The sequence below is a fragment of the Salvelinus fontinalis genome, chromosome 2 (assembly GCF_029448725.1).
Source record: "Salvelinus fontinalis isolate EN_2023a chromosome 2, ASM2944872v1, whole genome shotgun sequence".
Classification (NCBI taxonomy): Eukaryota; Metazoa; Chordata; class Actinopteri; order Salmoniformes; family Salmonidae; genus Salvelinus; species Salvelinus fontinalis.
In genome coordinates, this window is record NC_074666.1 from 9840502 (window position 1) to 9866594 (window position 26093).

Genomic DNA, 26093 nt, shown 5'->3' on the forward strand with positions numbered 1-26093 from the left:
AAGTATCAAAAGTAAAAGTGTAAACCATTTCAAATTCCTTATATTAAGCAAACCAGATGGCACAATTTTCGTGTTTATTTTTTATTGATGTGTAGTCAGGGGCACACTCTAACACTCAAACATAATTTAGCATTTGTGTTTAGTGAGTCTGCCAATTCAGAGGCAGTAGGGATGACCAGGGATGTTTTCTTGATAAGTGTGTGAATTGGACCATTTATCAAGTATTTTTGGGTTTCAGAGAAAGTGTTTGGAATAAAAAGTACATTATTTCATTTAGGAATGTAGTGAAGTAAAAGTAGGCAACATTTTAAAAAGTAAAGTACAAGTATACCAAAAAACGACTTAAGTGGTACTTTAAAGTTTTTTTTACACAACTGAGCAAGTCCTAGAAAAAATAAGACCTCTGGGATTTTCCTTAAAAATATAAGTCCTACAATGAATAGGGTGAAAAGTAATACAAACCTTCAAAATTGGTACAATTTTATGAGGAAAAGTAAGCAGACTTAAAATTTTGTTAAACAATATGAAAAAAATGAATAAAGTTAATCGCCTTTATTGCTCAAATATTATTATAACATTGATATTGTTAACAGCATTAAAAGTAATGATTACTAGATAGGTAACAGTAATACAAATAACAAAACATTAATTATAATATTAATAATAGTAATAACAATATGAATAATCATCCCATACTTAATTAGCCCATTCGTATTGCACAATGTTCAGTAAGTTTTCCACATAGAAGCATTTACACCATTTAATGTACATTCTGTCATTGTTAAAGTGGAGTCCATTCTACTCAGGAGCACTTCAAGTTTTAAATCCGCAGAGTTTACATCCATAGGAGTGTTGATGCTCATTTGGCAGCCCTTACAGAGTGGCCCATCAACTTTAAAAAATTTATTGGATTTCAAATTGGACATGTATAGCTATTGCATCATACAAAACGATCTGTACGTTGTTTCACAGTAAAAGCTCCTCTGGGTGTAAACTCTGTGTATTTGGAAACTAGAAGTGCTCCTGCATAGAATGGATCCCCTTTTGCTGTGTATGTATAATATGAAAAACGATTGGATTAAAGTGAACAAATAAATCATAATATACATGATTCTTTGAATGATAACTAGTATAAAATATCGATAAGTGTACATTTTCCATAATTTTCGACCTAATTGTTCATTTACAAAGTAAACAGGACGGAACTCTTATTCCGAAGAATTCCAAAAATCCATGAACCGGAAGTACTTATTTATTCTTGCCTGCTTCACAGTGGTAAATTTGACAACAAGCCCTAGCTAGCTACGTGTATTTCAGGAAGATATTTTGTTCCCGATAATCTTCAAACAATGACTAAATTACAATATCTGAACGTGTATCTAACTGAGCGTTTGATGCAAGCTGCCGAGGAGATACTTGGAGTGGTCGGAGACACGATCTCCGAATACCAGGAAGAAATAACCCGGACAAAGAGAGAGAACCAATACCTGAAACGACACTTGATCACACCGGGTATGTAGCCATCTAGACTATTGTACTCTTCTAATTTACACGTACACGTTGTATTCTACACTATTTGACTCTGTAGGGCAGAGAGACGGTGAATACCTAACGTAGCAGGCGTAAAGAGACGCCTGGGTGGAGGTTTGTTTTTTAGGGGAAACGGCCGTTAGGTTAAACACTGAAAACCGGAAACAACCGATTGTATCTACTCGCGGAGAGTCGTCAATCCCAAACCACCCCAACCAACGCGTTTAGACGGCACTCGGTGGCGAGGGGATCAATAAACCCATAAAGTTTGGGACACACTGGTGACTGAAATGCAATACATGTTCCACTTTTAAATAATAAAAACGAACATTTAAATTAATAACACCCCACAGTCGTTTTACAATATTCCCATAACTCTCGGAAACCCTTCTCCATATCTAGGGTTTCCAGCTTACATTCCACCCCAGTTGGCTCCACGTGAACTACAATTCCGAAGCTGTGTTTTATTGTTTAGAAACGCCAATCATCGCTTACAAACACGTTTTCTAAACACATGCTGATATTCCCCTTATCTTTCATATCAGCAATAAATAATATTTCAAATATAGAAACACTTACAGTAGCAGTTTTGCACAGATGCACAACCTGTGTGCTTCGTTGACGAACCACACTACATCCCCTGTTAACTTACACGCAGGTGTTTGTGTAATGCTAGATAGCTATTTATCACAGGTTGCCACCTATGTCTTATAATTAGGTAGGCCTCTCCATTATTTTGTGTGAACTTGCACTACATGCCACAACAACTGCCATTGAAAGTACTTGAAACAGTACAAATCCAATTAACAGTACGTCACTACATGCCGTACATTAGCTAGCTAGTACACACTCGCTAGGCCTACTCTATGCACTCAATGAACAGGTTTTTTTTTGCGAACAGTGTTTGAGTTATATTATTAGACTAAATTATGACTATCCAATCTACTCATCACAGGAATAGTAGGCTATTTTACAGCCTGTGCCCAAGGAAGCAAAGGTAACCTGCCTAAATGATTACCGCCCTGTAGCACTAACGTCGGTAGCCATGAAGGCTGAAAAGCTCGTCATAGCTCACATCAACAGCATCCTCCCGGATACCGTAGACCCACTCCAATTCACATACCGCCCCAACAGATCCACAGATTACGCAATCGCACTCCACACTGCCCTTTCCCACCTGGACAAAAGAAACACCTATGTGAGAATGCTGTTCATTGACTACAGCTCAGCGTTCAACACCATAGTGCCCACAAAGCTCATCACTAAGCTAAGGACCCTGGGACTAAACACCACCCTCAGCAACTGGATCCTGGACTTCCTGATGGGCTGCCCCCAGGTGGTAAGGGTAGGCAACAACATGTATGCAACGCTGATCCTAAATACTGGGGCTCCTCAGGGGTGTGTACTTAGTCCCCTCCTGTACTCCCTGTTCAGCCATGACTGCGAGGCCAAACACGACTCCAACACCATCATTAAGTTTGCTGACGACACAACAGTGGCAGGCCTGATCACCGACAACGATGAGACGGCCTATAGGGAGGAGGTCAGAGAACTGGCAGTGTGGTGCCAGGACAACAACCTCTCCCTCAATGTGAGCAAGACAAAGGAGCTGATCGTGGACTACAGGAAAAGGCTGGCCGAACAGGCCCCCATTAACATCGACGGGGCTGTAGTGGGTTGAGCGTTTCAAGTTCCTTGGCGTCCACATCACCAATGAACTATCATGGTCCAAACAAACCAAGACAGTTGTGAAGAAGGCACGACAAAACCTTTTCCCCCTCAGACTGAAAAGATTTGTCATGGGTCCCCAAATCCTCAAAAAGTTATACAGCTGCATTATCGAGAGCATCCTGACCGGTTGCATCACCACCTGGTATGGCAACTGCTCTGCATCTGACCGTAAGGCGCTACAGAGGGTAGTGCGTACAGCCCAGTACTTCACTGGGGTCAAGCTTCCTGCCATCCAGGACCTATATAATAGGCGGTGTCAGAGGAAAGCCAATAAAATTGTCAGACTCAAATTCACCCAAGTCATAGACTGTTTTCTCTGCTACCGCATGGCAAGCAGTACCGGAGCGCCAAGTCTAGGTCCAAAAGGATCCTTAACAGCTTCTACCCCCAAGCCATAAGACTGCTGCTGAACAATTAATCAAATGGCCACCGGACTATTTACATTGACACCCCCATTTGTTTTGTACACTGCTGCTACTCGCTGTTTATTGTCTATGCATAGTCACTTCACCCCTACCTACATGTACAAATTACCTCAGCTAACCTGTACCCCCGCACACTGACTCAGTACTGGTACCCCTTGTATATGGCCTTGTTATTGTAATGTTATTGTGTTACTTTTTATTATTTTTTACTTTAGTTTATTTGGTAAATATTCTCAACTCTTCTTGAACTGCACTGTTGGTTAATGGCTTGCAAGTAAGCATTTCACAGTAAGGTCTATACTTGTTGTATTCTGCGCATGTGACAGTTTGATTTGAAATGTGATAACACATGGAATACTTTATTATAGCGGTGCATTTTTATGGTGGAAAATTAGCTTCCTTGGCTCTGTCGAAGTGGTTATCGAAGTACCTAATTAGCCCCTACGCCATCCATAAATTTCACTCCCTCTGCTTTGGGAGATGTGTGCATATGGCAGTGGCACAGGTGAATGCGCAAATAGAGGAGTGGGGAAAGGGGTAATCTTAGATTCAGCCAGAGACAGCTATTATTATTATTATTTTTTTTCACCTTTATTTAACCAGGTAGGCAAATTGAGAACACGTTCTCATTTACAATTGCGACCTGGCCAAGATAAAGCAAAGCAGTTCGACACATACAACAACACATAGTTACACATGGAGTAAAACAAACATACAGTCAATAATACAGTGAAAAATAAGTCTATATACAATATGAGCAAGTGAGGTGAGATAAGGGAGGTGAAGGCAAACAAAATATATATATAAATAAATAAAAATATAAAAAGGCCATGGTGGCGAAGTAAATACAATATAGCAAGTAAAAAAATAACACTGGAATGGTTGGTTTGCAGTGGAAGAAGGTGCAAAGTAGAGATAGAAATAATGGGGTGCAAAGGAGCAAAATAAATAAATACAGTAGGTAAAGAGGTAGTTGTTTGGGCTAAATTATAGATGGGCTATGTACAGGTGCAGTAACCTATGAGCTGCTCTGACAGCTGGTGCTTAAAGCTAGTGAGGGAGATAAGTGTTTCCAGTTTCAGAGATTTTTGTAGTTCGTTCCAGTCATTGGCAGCAGAGAACTGGAAGGAGAGGCGGCCAAAGGAAGAATTGGTTTTGGGGGTGACCAGAGAGAGATACCTGCTGGAGCGCGTGCTACGGGTGGGCGTTGCTATGGTGACCAGCGAGCTGAGATAAGGGGGGACTTTACCTAGCAGGGTCTTGTAGATGACCTGGAGCCAGTGGGTTTGGCGACGAGTGTGAAGCGAGGGCCAGCCAACGAGAGCGTACAGGTCGCAGTGGTGGGTAGGAAATGGGGCTTTGGTGACAAAACGGATGGCACTGTGATAGACTGCATCCAATTTATTGAGTAGGGTTTTGGAGGCTATTTTGTAAATGACATCACCGAAGTCGAGGATTGGTAGGATGGTCAGTTTTACAAGGGTATGTTTGGCAGCATGAGTGAAGGATGCTTTGTTGCGGAATAGGAAGCCGATTCTAGATTTAACTTTGGATTGGAGATGCTTGATGTGAGTCTGGAAGGAGAGTTTACAGTCTAACCAGACACCTAGGTATTTGTAGTTGTCCACATATTCTAAGTCAGAGCCGTCCAGAGTAGTGATGCTGGACAGGCGGGCAGGTGCAGGCAGCGATCGGTTGAAGAGCATGCATTTAGTTTTACTTGTATTTAAGAGCAATTGGAGGCCACGGAAGGAGAGTTTTATGGCATTGAAGCTCGCCTGGAGGGTTGTTAACACAGTGTCAAGAGAAGGGCCAGAAGTATACAGAATAGTGTCGTCTGCGTAGAGGTGGATCAGAGACTCACCAGCAGCAAGAGCGACATCATTGATGTATACAGAGAAGAGAGTCGGTCCAAGAATTGAACCCTGTGGCACCCCCATAGAGACTGCCAGAGGTCCGGACAACAGACCCTCCGATTTGACACACTGAACTCGATCAGAGAAGTAGTTGGTGAACCAGGCGAGGCAATCATTAGAGAAACCAAGGCTGTCGAGTCTGCCGATGAGGATGTGGTGATTGACAGAGTCAAAAGCCTTGGCCAGGTCAATGAATATGGCTGCACAGTACTGTTTCCTATCGATAGCGGTTAAGATATCGTTTATGACCTTGAGCGTGGCTGAGGTGCACCCATGACCAGCTCTGAAACCAGATTGCATAGCGGAGAAGGTATGGTGGGATTCGAGATGGTCGGTAATCTGTTTGTTGACTTGGCTTTCGAAGACCTTAGAAAGGCAGGGTAGGATAGATATAGGTCTGTAGCAGTTTGGGTCTAGAGTGTCTCCCCCTTTGAAGAGGGGGATAACCGCAGCTGCTTTCCAATCTTTGGGAATCTCAGACGACACGAAAGAGAGGTTGAAAAGGCTGGTAATAGGGGTGGCAATAATTTCAGCAGATAGTTTTAGAAAGAAAGGGTCCAGATTATCTAGCCCGGCTGATTTGTAAGGGTCCAGATTTTGCAGCTCTTTCAGAACATCAGCTGACTGTATTTGGGAGAAAGAGAAATGGGGAAGGCTTGGGCGAGTAGCAGAGGGGAGGGCAGTGCTGTTGACTGGGGTAGGGGTAGCCAGGTGGAAAGCATGGCCAGCCGTAGAAAAATGCTAATTGAAATTCTCAATTATAATGGATTTGTCGGTGGTGACAGTATTTCCTATCTTCAGTGCAGTTGGAAGCTGGGAGGAGGTGTTCTTATTCTCCATGGACTTTACAGTGTCCCAGAACTTTTTTGAGTTTGTGTTGCAGGAAGCACATTTCTGCTTGAAAAAGAACAACAGAACAAGCTAGCTAACACAATGTTGGTCTTATCAATCAAGCGTCAACAGCTGTCATTGCTTTCATTGATGTCATTTATTGTCTTCTTTCCACCAGCTCCTCAGCCCATTCTCTCTTGGGTCTCAGAGCAGCAAACTCCCCCTGAGCAACAGCACTGTGAGCAGGAGTGGAGCCCCAGTCTGGGGCAGGAGGACACAGAGCCCACACAGATTAAACAGGAACAGGGTGAACTCAGGACTCGTCGGGAGGTAGAGGAGATTCAAGGGCCGGAGGCTGATACCAAAGAAGACTCCATAACCATTCCTCCCTGTGTGAAAAGTGACTGTGATCAGGAGCCACCTCAGCCCACACATCTTCTCCAAACTGTGGAGAACAGAGAGAGAGACTCTCTATTGACCAACACAACTGAACAGATCAAAACAGAACCCGATGGAGAGGGCTATGGAGTATCACTATCAGAACCAACCAGTGACTCCCCTCAGTCTCAGCCCCTCTCTGCAGTAAATCCAGACTGTTCTAGAACACAGAGTGAGAACACTGACAGTGTTACTGATGTTTCGAGAGATCCAGAAAGGAGACCAGAGGACACACAGACACACTCATGTACTCAGTGTGGAGCCGTGTTCTGTGAGCTTTCCCAACTGGAGGCACACATGCTATCCCACACAGTACCACACAGTGGTGACACTAGTCACAGGCAAATCCTCTGCACAGTCTGTTGGAAGTCATTCACCTCTACCAGTTACCTCAAGGTCCACCTGTGTTCTCACAATAAGGAGAAGCCCTTCCACTGTGGTGTGTGTGGCAAGAGTTTCAGCTACTCAGGGAGGTTAAAGGAGCACCAGCGCATCCACACTGGAGAGAGACCGTACCGTTGCCACGTGTGTGGTAAACGCTTCAACCAGTCAGTCCATCTGAAGACCCACCTGAGGGTCCACACAGGGGAGAAACCCTACTCCTGTCCTGTCTGTGGAAAAGGATTCAGTCAGTCCAGCCATATCAAGGGACACCTCAGAACTCACACTGAGGGAGGTAGAAGAAAAATGCCTTGGAGTGGAAAGAGCCCATGAGAGATTAGACCGTCTTCTATTCTCAAAGTAGCCAGTGTTTGGAAAGAGAATGAGAGACATTCCTTCTCTTCAATGCTACTAATTCTACATATTATTGTAACACTAAAGGACTATAGCATGTGTGATGTTTTGCAGACTGTAACTGAGCCACCTCATGTCTGCATTGATTCGAGAGTTGCTTAATAACATGCTATGAAAATACTTGTGCCTCATGTATCACTAGGTTACACTAACTATGTTAAGAGAGAAATATATTGTTAATTTTGGTTAGATCCCCCATTTTTTTCCTGAAGTGCTCAGTGGGATAATGGTTACAGCATTTTTTTTAACCAATGTTGTAAAACCATGTTTGAACACTAGATGGCATTCTTGAGTTCTCTCCCCCAGGAACACAGAGGTCAGTCTTATTATGACTGAGGAAGTCATTAGACTAATGTGATCCCTGTTTTTATTTTACACACCCTAGAGTTTATTTAATTGAAACTGACAGAGAAAGGTGTAAGGTATACATAGGGTTTTCTACTGTACACAAGTTTACCTCAAGTTCTTTCATTATGTCAATTTATCATTCGTCAGAGTAGGCTAAACTAGTCTAGTATGTGAATCGATGTACAGTGTTTATTTTTATGGTAGGTCTAACTAGGAGCTACTTCTGAGCTGACTAACTGTTAGAGGTCGCCCTCTAGTGTGGAAAAATGGGGGGGGGGGGGGGGTAATAAAGACGAGATTTGAAAAATAAAGTTGGATCAAATCAGGGAACACTGCTCTCTCTCATTGAAGCCACGAAGTTCAAGGCCGACCGCAGTACTGCTGGCATTGTTTGCCGAATACAGGATCCCCGGAAAATGTCAATCTTCGTGTAAATACAAATTAGAAGACAATCGTGGAACCAATAATTGCTTCTGGTACACCAGATGTATGTCATTGAAACGATAAAAAAAAAAAAAATCCACACAGAAGTTAAGGATAACTTAGTGGCTAATGGCAGCCTGCAGTACCCCGGTCGGCATTTAACTTGAGATACTCTGAGGGGCAGCACTGAGCTGGGACACTCTTTTCACGAGGTGTCCAGCTGCAGAGGCCATTCTGACATACTGTGGAGTTTGAAATGAAATGTTTGCTAATATGGCCGTTAATGGGGCAATTGATGGCTGCAACCACCAGCCTAGTAATAGTAGTTTCAAATATAATACTACTTTATAAAAAACAGTGGTGCACATTTATAAATGTATCGTTCTATTTATTGTTATTGCATCAATTCAGGCAATTTATCATATGGATTTTTGTTCATATAGCCGACTTTACCATATTATCCTGGAGGCATACTTACACTCCCAGTCTCACTGTACAGTCCCTTAATTTGCGTGAATGATCTATAAACTTTAAACAATGCAAAAATCGAATACAAAATCATGTGTTTAGCATCTTTCTATTCTGTTGCGGCATGGGAAATGCACCGGTGTAGTATGGACATGCCTGCCGAGCTGAGACCTGCCCGTGGTACCCAGTAAAGCTTCCTATTGTGTATATGAACGTGTCGCTGGCGGTAGCTAGCGTGGCCATTTTTATCACACAGTCTACTCAAATTGGGAGGGCATGAACAACAACGACTGTGCCCTTGATCCCGCTTGACAAGCACTACTGCCAGGCAGCTGCGTGGGACTTAGCTACCTAGTATCAGGGTGATGCATGAAGCAACAGTACGTCCATCAACCGTACTTTTAATTAAGCAATAAGGCACAAAAGGCAGCGCTGTATCGAATACAGGGTGCGTTCGTAAATTCACTCTGGAGTGCCAGAATGTGCTCAGAGTGCGCTCTGGCGTTCGTAAATTCAGAGCGTTCAGAGCGCGCACTGGAGTAGGGATGAGCCAAGCATTCTGGCCACACAACGGCAGTCAAGCACTCAAGCTAACTGGCTAACGTTGGCTTGCTAGCTACTTAAAGACACAAATGAGCAGTGGTGGAAAACGTACCCAATTTTCATGCTTGAGTAAAAGTAAAGATGCCTTTAAAAGAAAATGACTCAAATGTAAAAGTCACCCAGTAAAATAAAACTTGAGTAAAAGTATAAAAGTATTTGTTTTTAAATGTACTTAAGTATCAAAAGTATATATCATGTACAATGTCTTATATTAAGCAAACCAGATGACACGATTTTTCTTTTCTTTAAATTTTTTTTACAGAAAGCCAGGGTCACAGTTCAACACTCAGACATAATTTACAAACTAAGCATTTGTGTTGTGTGAGTCCGCCAGATCAGAGGCAGTAGGGATGACCAGGGATGTTCTCTTGACGTGTGTGAATTAGATAATTTTCCTGTCCTGCTAAGCATTCAAAATGTAATGACTACTTTTGGGTGTCAGGGAAAATGTAATGACTAAAAAGTACATTATTTTCTTTAGGAATGTAGTGGAGTAAAAAATGTAAAAAATATAAATTGTAAGTAGAGTCCCAAAAAACGAGTATGTAAAAGTATTTTTACTTAAGTACTTTACACCACTGCAAATGAGAGAACACCTCACCCTGGCAGAGCTGGTTAGGCTGTGTTCATGTTATCCAGAGTGTTGGTGACTAACTGTTGCTGGCAACAATTGAAATAGTAGGGCACGCTTTTTTGGTTATGTTTACCGACAACGGCCATATTCAACAGGTGTTGAGCGTTTGTAAATTCATCTGTTTTTCTGCGCTCTGGCACACTCAGGCGAGTGCTCTGAAATCTGAGGAGATAGCCAGAGCGACTTCACGCACGTGCCCACAGTCACAGGTAAATGGAGCTGTTCGGCCCGATGCAATAATGCTAACCCTACCCTGGGAGTATTCATGATACAGCACTGTCTCACGTGCCTTAATGCTTTTATAAAACTGTTACCAGCATCTTAAAATCACAATGAATTACATATTTTCATTAACTAAGTCAATTCATATAATGTCATTCTTCCAACAGAAGATATAGTCCTGACAAAAATCTGGTTATTTTCATCATGTTGCTACAGATATGATGCAGTTAAATATTTTTGCATAGTTGCTATACAAATGGATTGGTCTTCTATTCTAAACTAAATGGTTGCTATGCACGCTGGTTAATGTTCTTCCCGGTAGCTAGCCAAATTCAACTAAGGGTGTGTTTGTAAATTCAATCTGGAGTGCAAGAGGGCACTCTTGGCATTGAGAGAACACCTCACTCTGACCATTTTACTTGCCCTTGCAGAGCTGGTTAGTCTGTTTTTATGTTATCCAGAGCATTGGTGACTAACTGTGCTGCTGGCAACCATTTAATTAAGCTTTGAGCGTTCGTTATTCTGCAATCTGGCACACTCAGATGTGAGTGCTCTGAAATCAGAGTAGATGGCCAGAGTGAATTTATGAACGCACCCTAACTCAGTCACGTCAAACATTGAACCTGGAATGACAGTATATTAGCTGCATTTTCATTTGTTTGATCTTTTTTTCTATTGGCATTTATTTGGATATTTCTATGATAATGTTAGAAAGGTGATTTAGATTGGCTCAAAGAGTTGTCTAGTCTGGGCACCGCTCACTGTGTGGTAGGTACTACAGAGATTGAAATTCAGAAGTTGGACAGGCAGACAGTGAGGCTTATAAATGAACCCCTGATGTACCAAACTAAATGCTGGGCTAGAAGCAAGGTGAAATAATGTGCGCGTTGAGAGAAATATACAAGAGATGATTCAGACAGGAACATGATATTCTTATGGAGGCGCAGTGATAATTTTCAGATGGAACTGTTAGCAAGCAATGGCATAGGTGTGGTGTCTGTGACGGCCAATACAGCACAGCTTGGAACGCTGCTTGTCCAATTAGCATCCAGGATCCAAACAAACAGTTGAATGATTAAGCAATAAGGCCAGAGGAGGTGTGATATATGGCCAATATAACGCAGCTAAGGGCTGTTCTTATGCACAATGAAATGCGGAGTGCCTGTGGCATATTGGCAATATAACAAACTCCTGAGGTGCCTTGTTGCTATTTTATACCATGGCATTATTGAATACTCGTTTCTGATTGGCTTGAAGGGCATTCTAGTGTGCATTATTTTGCTATAACATAAGGACCTGTATATCAGCAAGGTAGAATTCAATGGCTAAACTGGCAAGTATGTTTCTTTGGTTACCAAGGCAACTACTGTAGCCATCTATACTGAACAAAAATATATAAATGCAACATGCAACAATTTCAAAGATTTTACTGAATTACACTTCATAGAAGGAAAACAGTCAATTTAAATAAATTAATTAGTCCCTAATTTATGGATTTCACATGACTGGGCAGGGGCATAGCCATGGGAGGGCATAGGCCCACCCACTGGGAAGCCAGGCTCAGGCAATCGGAATTAGTTTTTCCCCACAAAAGGGCTTTATTACAGATAGAAATACTCCTCAGCACACCCCTCCTCAGACAATCCCACAGGGGAAGAAGCCTGGATGTCGGCTGTGGAGGTCCTGGGCTGAAGTGGTTACACGTGATCTGCAGTTGTGAGGCCAGTTGGACGTACTGCCAAATTCTCTGAAACGATGTTGGAGGTGGCTTATGGTAGGGAAATAACATTAAATTCTCTGGCGCATATTCCTGTAGTCAGCATGTCAATTGCACACTCCCTCAAAACTTGAGACATCTGTGGCAGTGTGTTGAGTGACAAAACTGCACATTTTAGAGTGGCCTTTTATTGTCCCCAGCACAAGATGCACCTGTGTAATGTCCATGCTAATTTAATCAGCTTCTTGATATGCCACACCTGTCTGGTGGATAAACTGGCCACTTTAATAAATGGAACACTAGTCACTGGGGCTCCCGAGTGGCGCAGCTGTCTAAGGCACTGCATCTCAGTGCTAGAGGTGTCACTACAGACCCTGGTTCGATTCCAGGCTGTATCACAACCGGCTGTGATTGGGAGTCCCAGAGGGCGGTGCACAATTGGCCTAGCATCGTCCGGGTTATGGTTTGGTCAGGGTAGGAATCAGAGAGGTGTGGGGGGCTGCCATAGTCAGCATCCACGTTTTCAACAATGGGATTTAAAAGTGTTTTATAAAGTTCATTATTATAATGATAATCATGTTATTACTATTATTCTTATTGCTATTATTTTTAATAGTAGCATTATAAATAATGTTATTTGTATTACTGTCGTTAGAATAATTCTTGAAAACATGACTTCAAAAAGTTGTTCCAATATGAAATTAAAGTTGATTGGACAAAATGAACAGTGATGCTTGGCTGGCTGTAAACGCTGTGGATTTGGAAACTAGAAGTGCTCCTGAGTAGAATGGACCCCCCTTTATTGTAACATAATGTACAGAAACATTGTCTATGGTGCAATATGTATGTCCAATATGAATTTTTGGGGAATTTAAGCTGAGAGACCACTCTTTAAAGGGGCAATCTGCAGTTGGTACATACATTTTTTTACTTTTAAATTAATGATATGTACCCATTGATTCTTAAAGAAGATAACATAAATGCACCATGAGCTTAATTCAACTGCTTTACCCCTTTAGAACCCAAAATATAAGCAAATGTAAACAAGCACTTTATAGCCTCAAAACTTGGTTAAAACTATAATTTTATAGATGGCCAGTCCTTCCATCCATAGCTCTTTCTATGAATTTTACATTTCTCCAGCCCTATCTCTCAGATTTTTACTGAAACAGGGCGGGATGGCTTTATTGTTTCAACACCTGATTGACACTAAGTGCCGAGCATCAATGCTCCTCTGGTTGTAAACTCTGGATTTGGAAACTACAAGTGCTCCTGAGTAGAATGGACCCTCCCTTTTACTGTGACACAATTGACAGAAAATGATATATGGTGCATGGCAGCAGCAGGGTTGTGGGTTCAATTCCCAAGGGGGACCAGTACGAAACAAATATTCAAACGTATGCACTCACTACTGTAAGTCGCTCTGGATAAGCGTGTCTGCTAAATGACTAAAATGTAACGCTCCTCTGGCTGTAAACTCTGGATTTGGATACTAGAAGTGCTTCTGAGTAGAATGCACCCTTTGTTGACCATTAAGCCTTGAAATAATAATAAATTGCATATAAATACTTGTAATTATTGTTGATATGATAACTAGTATACAATATGTAATTGTGCACATTTTCTATTATCTTCGCCCTAATTATTAATTTACAAAGCATACAGGTCGGAACTCATATTCTGAAAGATTTCTTCTTTTTTTTTACTCGTGGCCCGGAAGTACTTAGTTATTCTTGCTTTCACAGTGGTCTAGTTACCTACGTGTTTTTCAGGAATATCTTTTGCCCCATATAATAGTCCAATGATGACCAAATTACAATATCTGAATGTGTATCTGACTGAGCGTTTGATGCAAGCTGCCGAGGAGATACTTGGAGTGGTCGGAGACACGATCTCCGAATACCAGGAAGAAATAACCCGGACAAAGAGAGAGAACCAATACCTGAAACGACACTTGATCACACCGGTCCTACCTGGTAAGTAAACTACTGTACTGTACTTCTTATTTACACGAATTATCTAGATAGCTAGAAACGTGTTATATTGTATTTTACTCTGTAGGGCAGAGAGAGACCGTGAAACCCTAACCAAATGTAGCAGGCGTAAAAAGACGCCTGAGCGGAGACCCCAAATTCGAATTTTCCGGAGAATCGGAAGTTAGGTTGAAAATACTGTATCCTTGACAACTGCAAACATTAGCTGCACTTCATTCCGGCGGAGAGCGTTGACTTCCACACCACCCCCTCGCTCCTACTAACTCGTTCCGAGGACGACTTCCAGATAGTGGCTCGGGGATCAATAAACCCATTAACTTCGGGACACTTCGGGACTTGAATGATGCAATTCATGTTCCACTTTTAAATAATAAAATGACATGAAATTCAAAATAACGAGATATACTTTATTTATTTTAAAGGGAGGCTCATTGAGACCAAGGTCACTCTTGCAGGGATGCCCGGTATCTTACAATTACAAAACAAAATCACACAGGAAATACACCAGAAAATGTAAATACAAAGAGAATACCCCAAAATATATAAACCTCAGTAACATAATTAGGCACACCTCTCCATTCTTTTTTGTGAAATTGCAATCAGATCTATCTGCGGACTGCAGTAACTACACACTGCGTCCACTGCCATTGAGGCTACGACGTTCATTAGCATTACGTCACTACATGCCACACCCTCAACCATTACGTCACTACATGTATACTAGCTAGCTAGTACAACTCTAGGTAGCTAGATGGTACACTCTAGGTAGCTAGATGGTACACTCTAGGTAGCACGCTAGCTACGCTATATATGCAAAAGAATGTGGACACACATTCAAATTTGTGGATTCTGCTATTTCAGCCACACCCGTTGCTGACAGGTTTATAAAATCGAGCACACAGCCATGCAATCTCCATAGACAAACATTGGCAGTAAAATGGACTTACTGAAGAGATCGGCGTGGAAGAACTTGACTAGCCTGCACACAACCCTGACCTCAACCCCATTGAACACCTTTGGGATGAATTGGAATGCCGAATGCGAGCCAGGCCTAATAGCCAAACATCAGTGCCCGACCTAACTAATGCTCTTGAGGCTGAATGGAAGCAAGTCCACGCAGCAATGTTCCAACATCTAGTGGAGGGCCTTCCCAGAAGAGTGGAGGCTGTTATAGCAGCAAACGGGGGACCAAGTCCATATTAATGCCCATGATTTTGGAATGAGATTTTCGACGAGCAGGTGTCCATATACTTTTGGTCAAGTAGTGTAGCTGGTACACACTAGCTAGCTAGTTAGTGGGCATAGGTGGCGTGTCCATTAGGCTAAAGTACCCCCAATAGAATTCAATTTTTAAAATGATATAGCCTAATTAGCTAAAATCAGTCAAAACAGGCTACTACACCAGGAAGCATGTTTTGGCTGCAGACGTTCATTAGCTTCTGTAAAAAAAAAAAGAAGCTGTGGATTGTTTTAAATCACATTGCCTACGATTGGAAGGTCCACCAATTCGGGCATCGTGGGCGGCAAATACCAAATAGATAATTGTTGAGTTGCAACTGTCAGTAAAAAGTAGAAAAGTCTAGCTAGGAAAATCACACAATATTTCAAAATACAATTGCCGGAAAACAGTTTGGAAAGCAACTGGCTATTGATGTAAAGAGAAGACAATGAAAAGACTCTAATCTGTCTTTTAGTTATCAAAATTCTCAACTTAATTGAGCGAACAGTATAGCCTATCTTATTGGCACCAACGGAGAGCATCGGCAACATCACCGGTGAGTTTGCATATTCACTCTTTATCATTATTGCGTTAGTGCAACTTCATATTGTATTTTCGGACAATAATATTCTCCTCCAGGTTAGATGGGTGTCATATTGTATTTGGGTCTCCCCTTCTAGACCTATTATTATTCATCTGTTTGTCTCCAGTCATATTAAGTGTAGAGGAATGGCATGAAATGTGTTTATGAAAAGGCAACATCTTACCTGTGCAAAGAAATAAGAAACATATCTGATATAGCCTGGAGGAAGGGGTGTTATGGGATTCAGCTAGAGACATAGATATTCCATTCCCAGAACAAGCTAGCTAACTCAATGGTGGTCTTGTCTATCAAGCGTCAACAGCTGTGATTACTTTCATTGATGTAATTTATTGTCTTCTTTCCACCAGCTCCTCGGCCCATTCTCTCTTGGGTCTCGGAGCAGCAAACTCCCCCTGAGCAACAGCACTGTGAGCAGGAGTGGAGCCCCAGTCTGGGGCAGGAGGACACAGAGCCCACACAGATTAAACAGGAACAGGGTGAACTCAGGACTCGTTGGGAGGTAGAGGAGATTCAAGGGCCGGAGGCTGATACCAAAGGAGACTCCATAATCATTCCTCCCTGTGTGAAAAGTGACTGTGATCAGGAGCCACCTCAGCCCACACATCTTCCCCAAACTGTGGAGAACAGAGAGAAGTACTCTCTACTGACCAACACAACTGAACAGATCAAAACAGAACCCGATGGAGAGGGCTATGGAGTATCACTATCAGAACCAACCAGTGACTCCCCTCAGTCTCAGCCCCTCTCTGCAGTAAATCCAGACTGTTCTAGAACACAGAGTGAGAACACTGACGGTGTTACTGATGTTTCGAGAGATCCAGAAAGGAGACCAGAGGACACACAGACACACTCATGTACTCAGTGTGGAGCCGTGTTCTGTGAGCTTTCCCAACTGGAGGCACACATGCTATCCCACACAGTACCACACAGTGGTGACACTAGTCACAGGCAAATCCTCTGCACAGTCTGTTGGAAGTCATTCACCTCTACCAGTTACCTCAAGGTCCACATGTGTTCTCACACTAATGAGAAGCCCTTCCACTGTGGTGTGTGTGGCAAGAGTTTCAGCTACTCAGGCAGGTTCAGGGAGCACCAACGCATCCACACTGGAGAGAGACCGTACCGCTGCCACGTGTGTGGTAAGCGCTTCAACCGGTCTACCCATCTGAAGACCCACCTGAGGGTCCACACGGGGGAGAAACCCTACTCCTGTCCTGTCTGTGGAAAAGGATTCAGTCAGTCCAGCCAGATCAAAGGACACCTCAGAACTCACACCCGAGGGAGGTAGGAGAAAGATGCTTTGGAGGGGAAAGACCCCATGAGGGGATAGACAGAGCTTTCTGTTCTCACAGTGCCCAGCTTTTAGGAAGAGAAAGAAATAAAGACATTACTTCTCTTCAATGCTACTAATTCTACATACACTACATGGCAAAAGTATGTGGACACCCCTTCAAATTAGTGGATTCGGCTATTTCAGCCAATCCCGTTGCTGACAGGTATAACATTTACTCTTAGTTGACTTTCAAAGTGATACCACCTTTGCCACATTTCCCACAAGTCAGATCGTCAAATTTCTAGAGCTTCTCCAGTCAACTGTAAGTGCTGTTATTGTGAAATGGAAAGTATAGGAGCAACAATGGCTCAGCTGCGACGCGGTAGGCCATACAAACTCATAGAACGGGACCGTTGAGTGCTGAAGCTCGTAGTGCGTAAAAACGCCTGTCCTCGGTTGCAACACTCACTACCGAGTTCCAAACTCTGGATGCAACGTCACCACAAGAGCTGTTCGTCGGGAGCTTCATGAAATGGGTTTCCATGGCCGAGCAGCCGCACACAAGCCCAAGATTACCATGCGCAATGCCAAGAGTGGGCTGGACTGGTGTGAAGCTCGCCTCCATTGGACTCTGGAGCAGTGGAAACGCGTTCTCTAGCATAATGAATCACGCTTCACCATCTGGCAGTCCGACAGACGAACCTGGGTTTGGCGGATGCCAGGAGAACGCTACCTGCCCAAATGCATAGTGCCCACTGTAAAGTTTGGTGGAGTATTAATAATGGTTTGGAGCTGTGGAAAGCCTCCCCAGCAGAGTGGAGTCTGTTATAGCAGCAAAGGGGACCAACTCCATCTTAATGCCCAAGATTTTCGAATGAGATGTTCGACTAGCAGGCGTCCCCTTTTGACCATGTAGTGTATTATTGTAACACTAGAGGACTATAGAATGTATGATGTTTTGTAGACTGTAATTAAGGCACCTCATGTCTGCATTGAGTTAAGAGAGCTGCTCTAATACAATGCTATGAAAAGACTTGAATGCATCTCCTCATGTATCACTAGGTTACACTAACTATGTTTCAATTGGAGCTGGTTGGTCTCCTTGCAAACAAACTTACTCTGTCATATTGATTAAGCATGTGTGGGAACATTTACTTTTGAATGTCTGTTTCTTTAGAGAAAAAAACACATCAGGTCAATGTTAGCTGGAGTGACTAGTGGGACTATTGTTACAGACAACCCATCCTCACCAATGTTGTTATAAAACCATGTTTGAACACTAGATGGCATATAATGTAAACTCACCCCATTTTGTACAAATGTGCGCAACCGCAACATTCAAACGATGCTACAAAGAAGACCAATGGGACTGTAGCGACTGTGTTGACTTCAAAATCTGGGGTGTGAACTAGGTTTCTATTCAAGCGTTGATGGACATGGTAATGCTCTATAGTATTGGAGAAAAGTTGAAAAAACGGACCCTCCGTTACATCGTGACGTGTCATGTCGTAACTTACAGCACGCATAAAGCAACTATTTCTGTCTTACAATCTCTCTCCACCAGGTGTAGCACTTCTCTCATCGTTTAATAACAAGAAATGGACAGTGACGGGGGGAATGGGGGGATACCTAGTAATTTTTTGTGTCATCATTGCATGCGATCATCATTCTCAAAGCCGCTGTTTACTTCTAAGATCACGTTAGCACCGCCCTAAAAACCCGCTTAAAATTCGACACAAACCTTCAAATAGGTATGTAATGACACATTATATAAACTCTTTATAGTGTTTTATCTGCATTTTAGTGGCGATAAGGTGATAGGTTGGACAGATCGAGTGAAAAAAAGCAATTTTCCCACACATCTCTCCTTCTCACTATCACGCATTAGTTTCGCTTCCCCACCCGCCATTTTTAAAAAGACCCGACGTGGCTCATTGCCTGCTTGAATTATGCAAAAACGGGCAGTGTTTAGGTCATGTAATTGATTCTGTTGGAAAGGGGAGAAATTGTGCTTTACAATGGTATTGACATTACAGTTGATCTGGAAGTATTACGTTTTTGGGGCGCTAAAATAAGGGCAATTGTACGGACCAAGGCGATGTACGAGTTCACGTGAGTTTACTTTACTTTAATTATTTCTCCTTCACAAAAGTGTTACAGTTTTCAATATTAATGCCCTCACAGGTTGCCAAGCAACAGCCTAAAACCTAGAAACAGCTATTGGTAAGTTTATGCATACATTCAGAATCTATGATGACTCTATAGCAAAAAAACTTCCCAATGAGTCTCCTTTTCTGTGTGTGAATTTGGTGTGGTTACTAGGGTACCATGCAATAATAGAGCACATCCCAATACTGTTGATTATGGCTCGATATAACCCCAAATGTATACATGTATGACCTTTGACCCCTCCCCCCCAAGGTGGGCCCATAGAAATTTCATTACCATTCAAATTGTTTCATACCTCAATATGTGATGTATTCTAAAGTTAAAAACATATCAAATGGCCTTAGTTTGAGAAGATTATTACCTGTTAATTCAAAATGACATCTCATACCCTCAATCCTGTTGGCTCAACGAACCGCATAACGTTCATAACATGTAGTTGTGTTACAGCCTGACTTCAAAATGGATTCAATAATGTTTTTCTTACACATCTACACACAATACCCCTTAATGACAAATTAAAAACATGTTTTTAGACATTTTTGAAAATGAAATGCAGATAACAAATTTACATAAGTATTCACACCCCTGAGTCAATACTTTGTAGAAGCACCTTTTGGCAGCAATTACAGCTGTGAGTCTCCAAGAGCTTTCCACACCTGGATTGTGCAACAATTGGTTGTTGATCATTGTTAGACAACCATTTTCAGGTCTTGCCATATATTTTCAAGTAGATGTAGCCCTTTCCTGCATTCAATGACCAAAGGAGCCCTCTTTGGCCTCATGGCTGCAATGTTATTAATATTTTACATAATTAAATAATTAATAAAGATTTGATTTATTTTTACCATGAAAATCCTGTGTTTCTATGTCAAACAGTTTTGTTATTTCAGTCTTCTGTAATGTCTATAAAGTGTAATATTGGGACGCAAACTCAAAATGTAATGCATCTCAATTCTATATCTGACACGGTACAGGTGTCTTCTTTTTTTAAAGCACATGACCGTGAGGTGTATACTCTTGTTTCAAAGTATATTTGTTTCAGACTACCAATAACCACTCTGTGACCCTGATTTAGCCCACTGCAGTGAAACTTCAGTGTAGATTTGGCCTTGTGATTTAGGTTATTGTCCCGCTGAAAGATGAAATCATCTCCCAGTGTCTGGTGGAAAGCAGGTTTTCCTCTAGGACTTTGCCTGTGCTTAGCTCCATTCCGTCTATTTTTTTATTCTGAAAAACTCCCCAGTCCTTAACAATTAAAAGCATACCCATAACATGATGCAGCCACCAGTATGCTAGAAGATATGGAGAGTGGTAATCAGTAATATGTTGGCAAATCCAATACAACACTTTGTATTCAGGACAAAAAAGTGAATTGATTTGACACATTTTTTTTGCAGTATTACTTTAGTGCCTTGTTGCAAACAGGATGCATGTTTTGGAATATGTTTTATCCTGTTCAGACTTTCTTGCTTTCACTCTGTCAATTAGGTTAGTATTGTGGAGTAACTACAATGTTGTTGATCCATCCTCAGTTTTCTCATATCACAGCCATTAAACTCTGTAACTACACTGCTCAAAAAAATAAAGGGAACACTTAAACAACACAATGTAACTCCAAGTCAATCACACTTCTGTGAAATCAAACTGTCCACTTAGGAAGCAAAACTGATTGACAATAAATTTCACATGCTGTTGTGCAAATGGAATAGACAAAAGGTGGAAATTATAGGCAATTAGTAAGACACCCCCAAAAAAGGAATGGTGGTGACCACAGACCACTTCTCAGTTCCTATGCTTCCTGGCTGATGTTTTGGTCACTTTTGAATGCTGGCGGTGCTTTCACTCTAGTGGTAGCATGAGACGGAGTCTACAACACACACAAGTGGCTCAGGTAGTGCAGTTCATCCAGGATGGCACATCAATGCGAGCTGTGGCAAAAAGGTTTGCTGTGTCTGTCAGCGTAGTGTCCAGAGCATGGAGGCGCTACCAGGAGACAGGCCAGTACATCAGGAGACGTGGAGGAGGCCGTAGGAGGGCAACCACCCAGCAGCAGGACCGCTACCTCTGCCTTTGTGCAAGGCAAATTTTCAATTACGGCCTAGGCCTAGGAACAGTGGGTTAACTGCCTTGTTCAGGGGCAGAACGACAGATTTTTACCTTGTCAGCTCGGGGATTCGATCTTGCAACCTTTCGGTTACTAATCCAACGCTCTAACCACTAGGCTACCTGCCGCGCCAGCAGCACCATCCAAAGTGTAATTAATAACTTCAGCATGCTCAAAGGGATATTCAATGTCTGCTTTTTTTTTACCCATCTACCGACAGGTGCCCTTCTTTAAAATGCATTGGAAAGCCTCCCTGGTATTTGTGGTTGAATCTGTGTTTGAAATTCACTGCTCGACTGAGGAACCTTACAGATAGTTGTATGTGTGTGGTACAGAGAGGAGGTGGTCATTCAAAAGTCATGTTAAACACTATTATTGCAGAGAGAGTGAGTCCATGCAACTTATGTGACTTGTTAAGCACATTTTTATTCATTTTTACTCCTTAACTGGCCATAACAAAGGGGTTGAATAATTATTGACTCATGACATTTCAGCTTTTCATTTGTAATTATATATATTTTAAATGTTCAATAACATAATTCCACTTTCACATTTTGGGATATAAATTTAATCTATTTTAAATGCAGGCTGTAACACAACAAAATGTGGAAAAATTCAAGGGGTGTGAATACTTTCTGAAGGCACTGTATTTAATTGCCTGCACATTGTGTTGCCGTAAAGGAGGGCCCATTCCACTCAGGAGCACTTTTACTTTCCAAATCAACAGAGTTTACAACCCAAGGAGCATCACTGCTCATTCTGTGGACCTTAAAGAGGGACCTATCAGAGTTAGAAAGCTGGCTGTCAAACATTTTACAATGTAAGTTTACTTTTAGTCCATCTATCTGTATATTTCAAGACGGGAATAGGGAGGTGCGGTGAGATACCCAATGGGTTGAACAATAATTTTTTCATCACTTATATTGAAGACGCTGTTACTTAAATATTGGAAGTCAAATGATACACCCATGTTAAGAGAATGGAATAATCAAATGCTTTATTATTTAAATATTGGAGAGAAAAAATCTGGCTCCAGACAAACAACACAATTTGAAGTCATACGGGGCAGAGTCTTACAAGCATGAGAAACAAAGTTGGGTGTGGAGACGGTGGGAACATGTGGGTCTGAGCAAGTGTGATGTCATTTATGTTTGGAAATGTATTTATGTAAATGTTCATTTGTCTATTGTTTTAGTCTATGTACTGTATGTTTTTGCTGCCTCCCCCCCCCCATATAAACTCAGCAAAAAAAGAACGTCCTCTCACTGTCAACTGCATTTATTTTCAGCAATCTTAACATGTGTAAATATTTGTATGAACATAAGATTCAACAACAGACATAAACTGAACAAGTTCCACAGTCTTGTGACTAACAGAAATGGAATAATGAACAAAGGGGGGGTCAAAATCTAAAGTAACAGTCAGTATCTGGTGTGGCTACCAGCTGCATTAAGTACTGCAGTGCATCTCCTCCTCATGGACTGCACCAGATTTGCCAGTTATTGCTGTGAGATGTTACCCCACTCTTCCACCATGGCACCTGCAAGTTCCCAGACATTTCTGGGGGGAATGGCCCTAGCCCTCACCCTCCGATCCAACAGGTCCCAGACGTGCTCAATGGGATTGAGATCTGAGCTCTTCGCTGGCCATGGCAGTACACTGACATTCCTGTCTTGCAGGAAATCACGCACAGAACGAGCAGTATGGCTGATGGCATTGTCATGCTGGAAGGTCATGTCAGGATGAGCCTGCAGGAAGGGTACCACATGAGGGAGGAGGATGTCTTCCCTGTAACGCTCAGTGTTGAGATTGCCTGCAATGACAACAAGCTCAGTCCGATGATGCTGTGACACACCGTCCCAGACCATGACGGACCCTTCACCTCCAAATCGATCCCGCTCCAGAGTACAGGCCTCGGTGTAACGCTCATTCCTTCGACGATAAACGTGAATCCGACCATCACCCCAGGTGAGACAAAACTGCGACTCGTCCGTGACTTTTCCCAGTCATGTCTGGTCCAGCGACGGTGAGTTTGTGCCTATAGGCGACGTTGTTGTCGGTGATGTCTGGTGAGGACCTGCCTTACAACAGGCCTACAAGCCCTCATTCCAGCCTCTCTCAGCCTATTGAGCACTGATGGAGGGATTGTGCGTTCCTGGTGTAACTCGGGCAGTGGTTGTTGCCATCCTGTACCTGTCACGCAGGTGTGATGTTCGGATGTACCGATCCTGTGTAGGTGTTACACATGGTCTGCCACTGCGAGGTTGATCAGCTGTCCGTCCTGTCTCCCTGTAGCGCTGTCTTAGGCGTCTCACAGTACGGACATTGCAATTTATTGCCCTGGCCACATCTGCAGTCCTCATGCCTCCTTGCAGCATGCCCAAGGCACGTTCATCCAGATGAGCAGGTACCCTGGGCAGAGTCAGGGTCAGTAGAAAGGCCTCTTTAGTGTCCTAAGTTTTCATAACTGTGACCTTAATTGCCTGCCATGCTGTTAGTGTCTTAACGAACGTTCCATAGGTTCATGTTCATGAATTGTTTATGGTTCATTGAACAAGCATGGGAAACGGTGTTTAAACCCTTTACAATGAAGATCTGTGAAGTTACTTGGATTTTTACGAATTATCTTTGAAAGGGTCCTGAAAAAGGGACGTTTCTTTTTTTGCTGAGTGTGTATATATATATATATATATATACACTACCATTCAAAAGGTTGCGGTCACTTAGAAATATCCTTGTTTTTGAAACAAAAGCACATTTTTTTGGTCCATTTTAAAATAACATCAAATTGATCAGAAATACAGTATAGACATTGCAGCTACAAGAGTCATTTACAACATTAACAAATGGCTGATTTTTAAATGGAATATAGGCGTACAGAGTCCCATTATCAGCAACCATCACTCCTGTGTTCCAATGGCACGTTGTGTTAGCTAATCCAAGTTTATCATTTTAAAAGGCTAATTGATCATTATAAAAACCTTTTGCAATTATGTTACCACAGCTGAAAACTGTTGTGCTTATTAAAGAAGCAATAAAACTGGCCTTCAGACTAGTTGAGTATCTGGAACATCAGCATTTGTGGGTTTGATTACAGGCTCAAAATGCCCAGAAACAAAGGACTTTCTTCTGAAACTCGTCAGTCTATTCTTGTTCTGAGAAATGAAGGCAATTCCATGCGAGAAACAGAAGATCTCGTACAATGCTGTCTACTACCCCCTTTCACAGAACAGCGCAAACTGGCTCTAACCAGAATAGAACGAGTAGTGGGAGGCCCCGGTGCACAACTGAGCAAGAGGATAAGTACATTAGAGTGTCTAGTTTGAGAAACATATGCCTCACAAGTCCTTAACTGGCAGCTTCATTAAATACTACCCGCAAAACACCAGTCTCAACGTCAACAGTGAAGAGGCGACTCCGGGATGCTGGCCTTCCAGGCAGAGTTGTAAAGAAAAAGCCATATCTCAGACTGGACAATAAAAATAAAAGATTAAGATGGGTAAAAACACAGACACTGGGCAGAGGAAGATTGGAAAAAAGTGTTATGGACAGAAGAATCTAAGTTTGAGGTGTTCGGGTCACAAAGAAGAACATTCATGAGACGCAGAAAAAATGAAAAGATGCTGGAGGAGTGCTTGACGCCATCTGTCAAGCATGGTGGAGGCAATGTGATGGTCTGGTGCTGGGAGAGGGAGATTTGTACAGGCTAAAAGGTATCTTGAAGAAGGAAGGCTATCACTCCATTTTGCAACGGCATGCCATACCCTACGGACGGCGCTTAATTGCAGCCAATTTCCTCCTACAACAGGACAATGACCCAAAGCACAGCACCGGGAAGAAGCAGTCAGCTGGTATTCTGTCTATAATGGAGTGGCCAGCACAGTCACCGGATCTCAACCCTATTGAGCTGTTGTGGGAGCAGCTTGACTGTATGGCACGTAAGAAGTGCCCATCAAGCCAATCCAATTTGTGGGAGGTGTTTCAGGAAGCATTGGGTGAAATCTCTTCTGATTACCTCAACAAATTGACAACTAGAATGCCAAAGGTCTGCAAGGCTGTTATTGCTGCAAATGGATGATTCTTTGACAAAAGCCAAGTTTGAAGGAAAGAATGACTATTTCAATAAAAAAGTATAATCTATAACCTTGTCAATGTCTTGACTATATTTCCTATTCATTTTGCAACTAATTTCATGTATATTTTCATGGAAAACAAGGACATTTCTAAGTGACCCCAAACTTTTGAACGGTAGTGTTAATACAGTACCAGTCAAAAGTTTGGACACACCTATTCATTCCAGGGTTTTTCATTTTTGACTATTTTATACATTGTAGATCAATGGTGAAGATATCAAAAATATGAAATAACACATGGAATCATGTCATAACCGAAAAAGCGTAAAACAATTCAAAATATATTTTATATTTGAGATTCTTCAAAGTAGCCACCCCTTGCCTTGATGACAGCTTTGCACACTCTTGGCATTCTCTCAACCAGCTTCATGAGGTAGTCACCTGGAATGCATTTCAATGAACAGGTGTGCCTTGTTAATTTGTGGAATGTTTTTCCTTAATGCGTTTGAGCAAATCAGTTGTGTTGTGACAAGGTAGGGGTGGTATACAGAAGATAGCCCTATTTGGTAAAAGACC

At 42.2% G+C, this 26093-nt stretch overlaps 2 protein-coding genes across 2 annotated transcripts; both read left to right on the forward strand.

Annotated features, from left to right (window-relative positions):
• Positions 1–1247: 1247 nt before the first annotated feature.
• On the forward strand, positions 1248–8344 carry LOC129811510 (zinc finger protein 180-like). Its single transcript, XM_055862883.1, has 2 exons — positions 1248–1512; positions 6612–8344. Exons 1-2 carry the CDS (start codon positions 1350–1352, stop codon positions 7583–7585), a joined length of 1137 nt encoding a protein of 378 aa, XP_055718858.1. The 5' UTR covers positions 1248–1349; the 3' UTR covers positions 7586–8344.
• A 5429-nt stretch (positions 8345–13773) lies between these two features.
• LOC129811524 (zinc finger and SCAN domain-containing protein 2-like) lies at positions 13774–22703 on the forward strand. The gene is made up of 2 exons (XM_055862908.1): positions 13774–14057; positions 16246–22703. Exons 1-2 carry the CDS (start codon positions 13883–13885, stop codon positions 17184–17186), a joined length of 1116 nt encoding a protein of 371 aa, XP_055718883.1. The 5' UTR covers positions 13774–13882; the 3' UTR covers positions 17187–22703.
• Positions 22704–26093: the final 3390 nt, after the last annotated feature.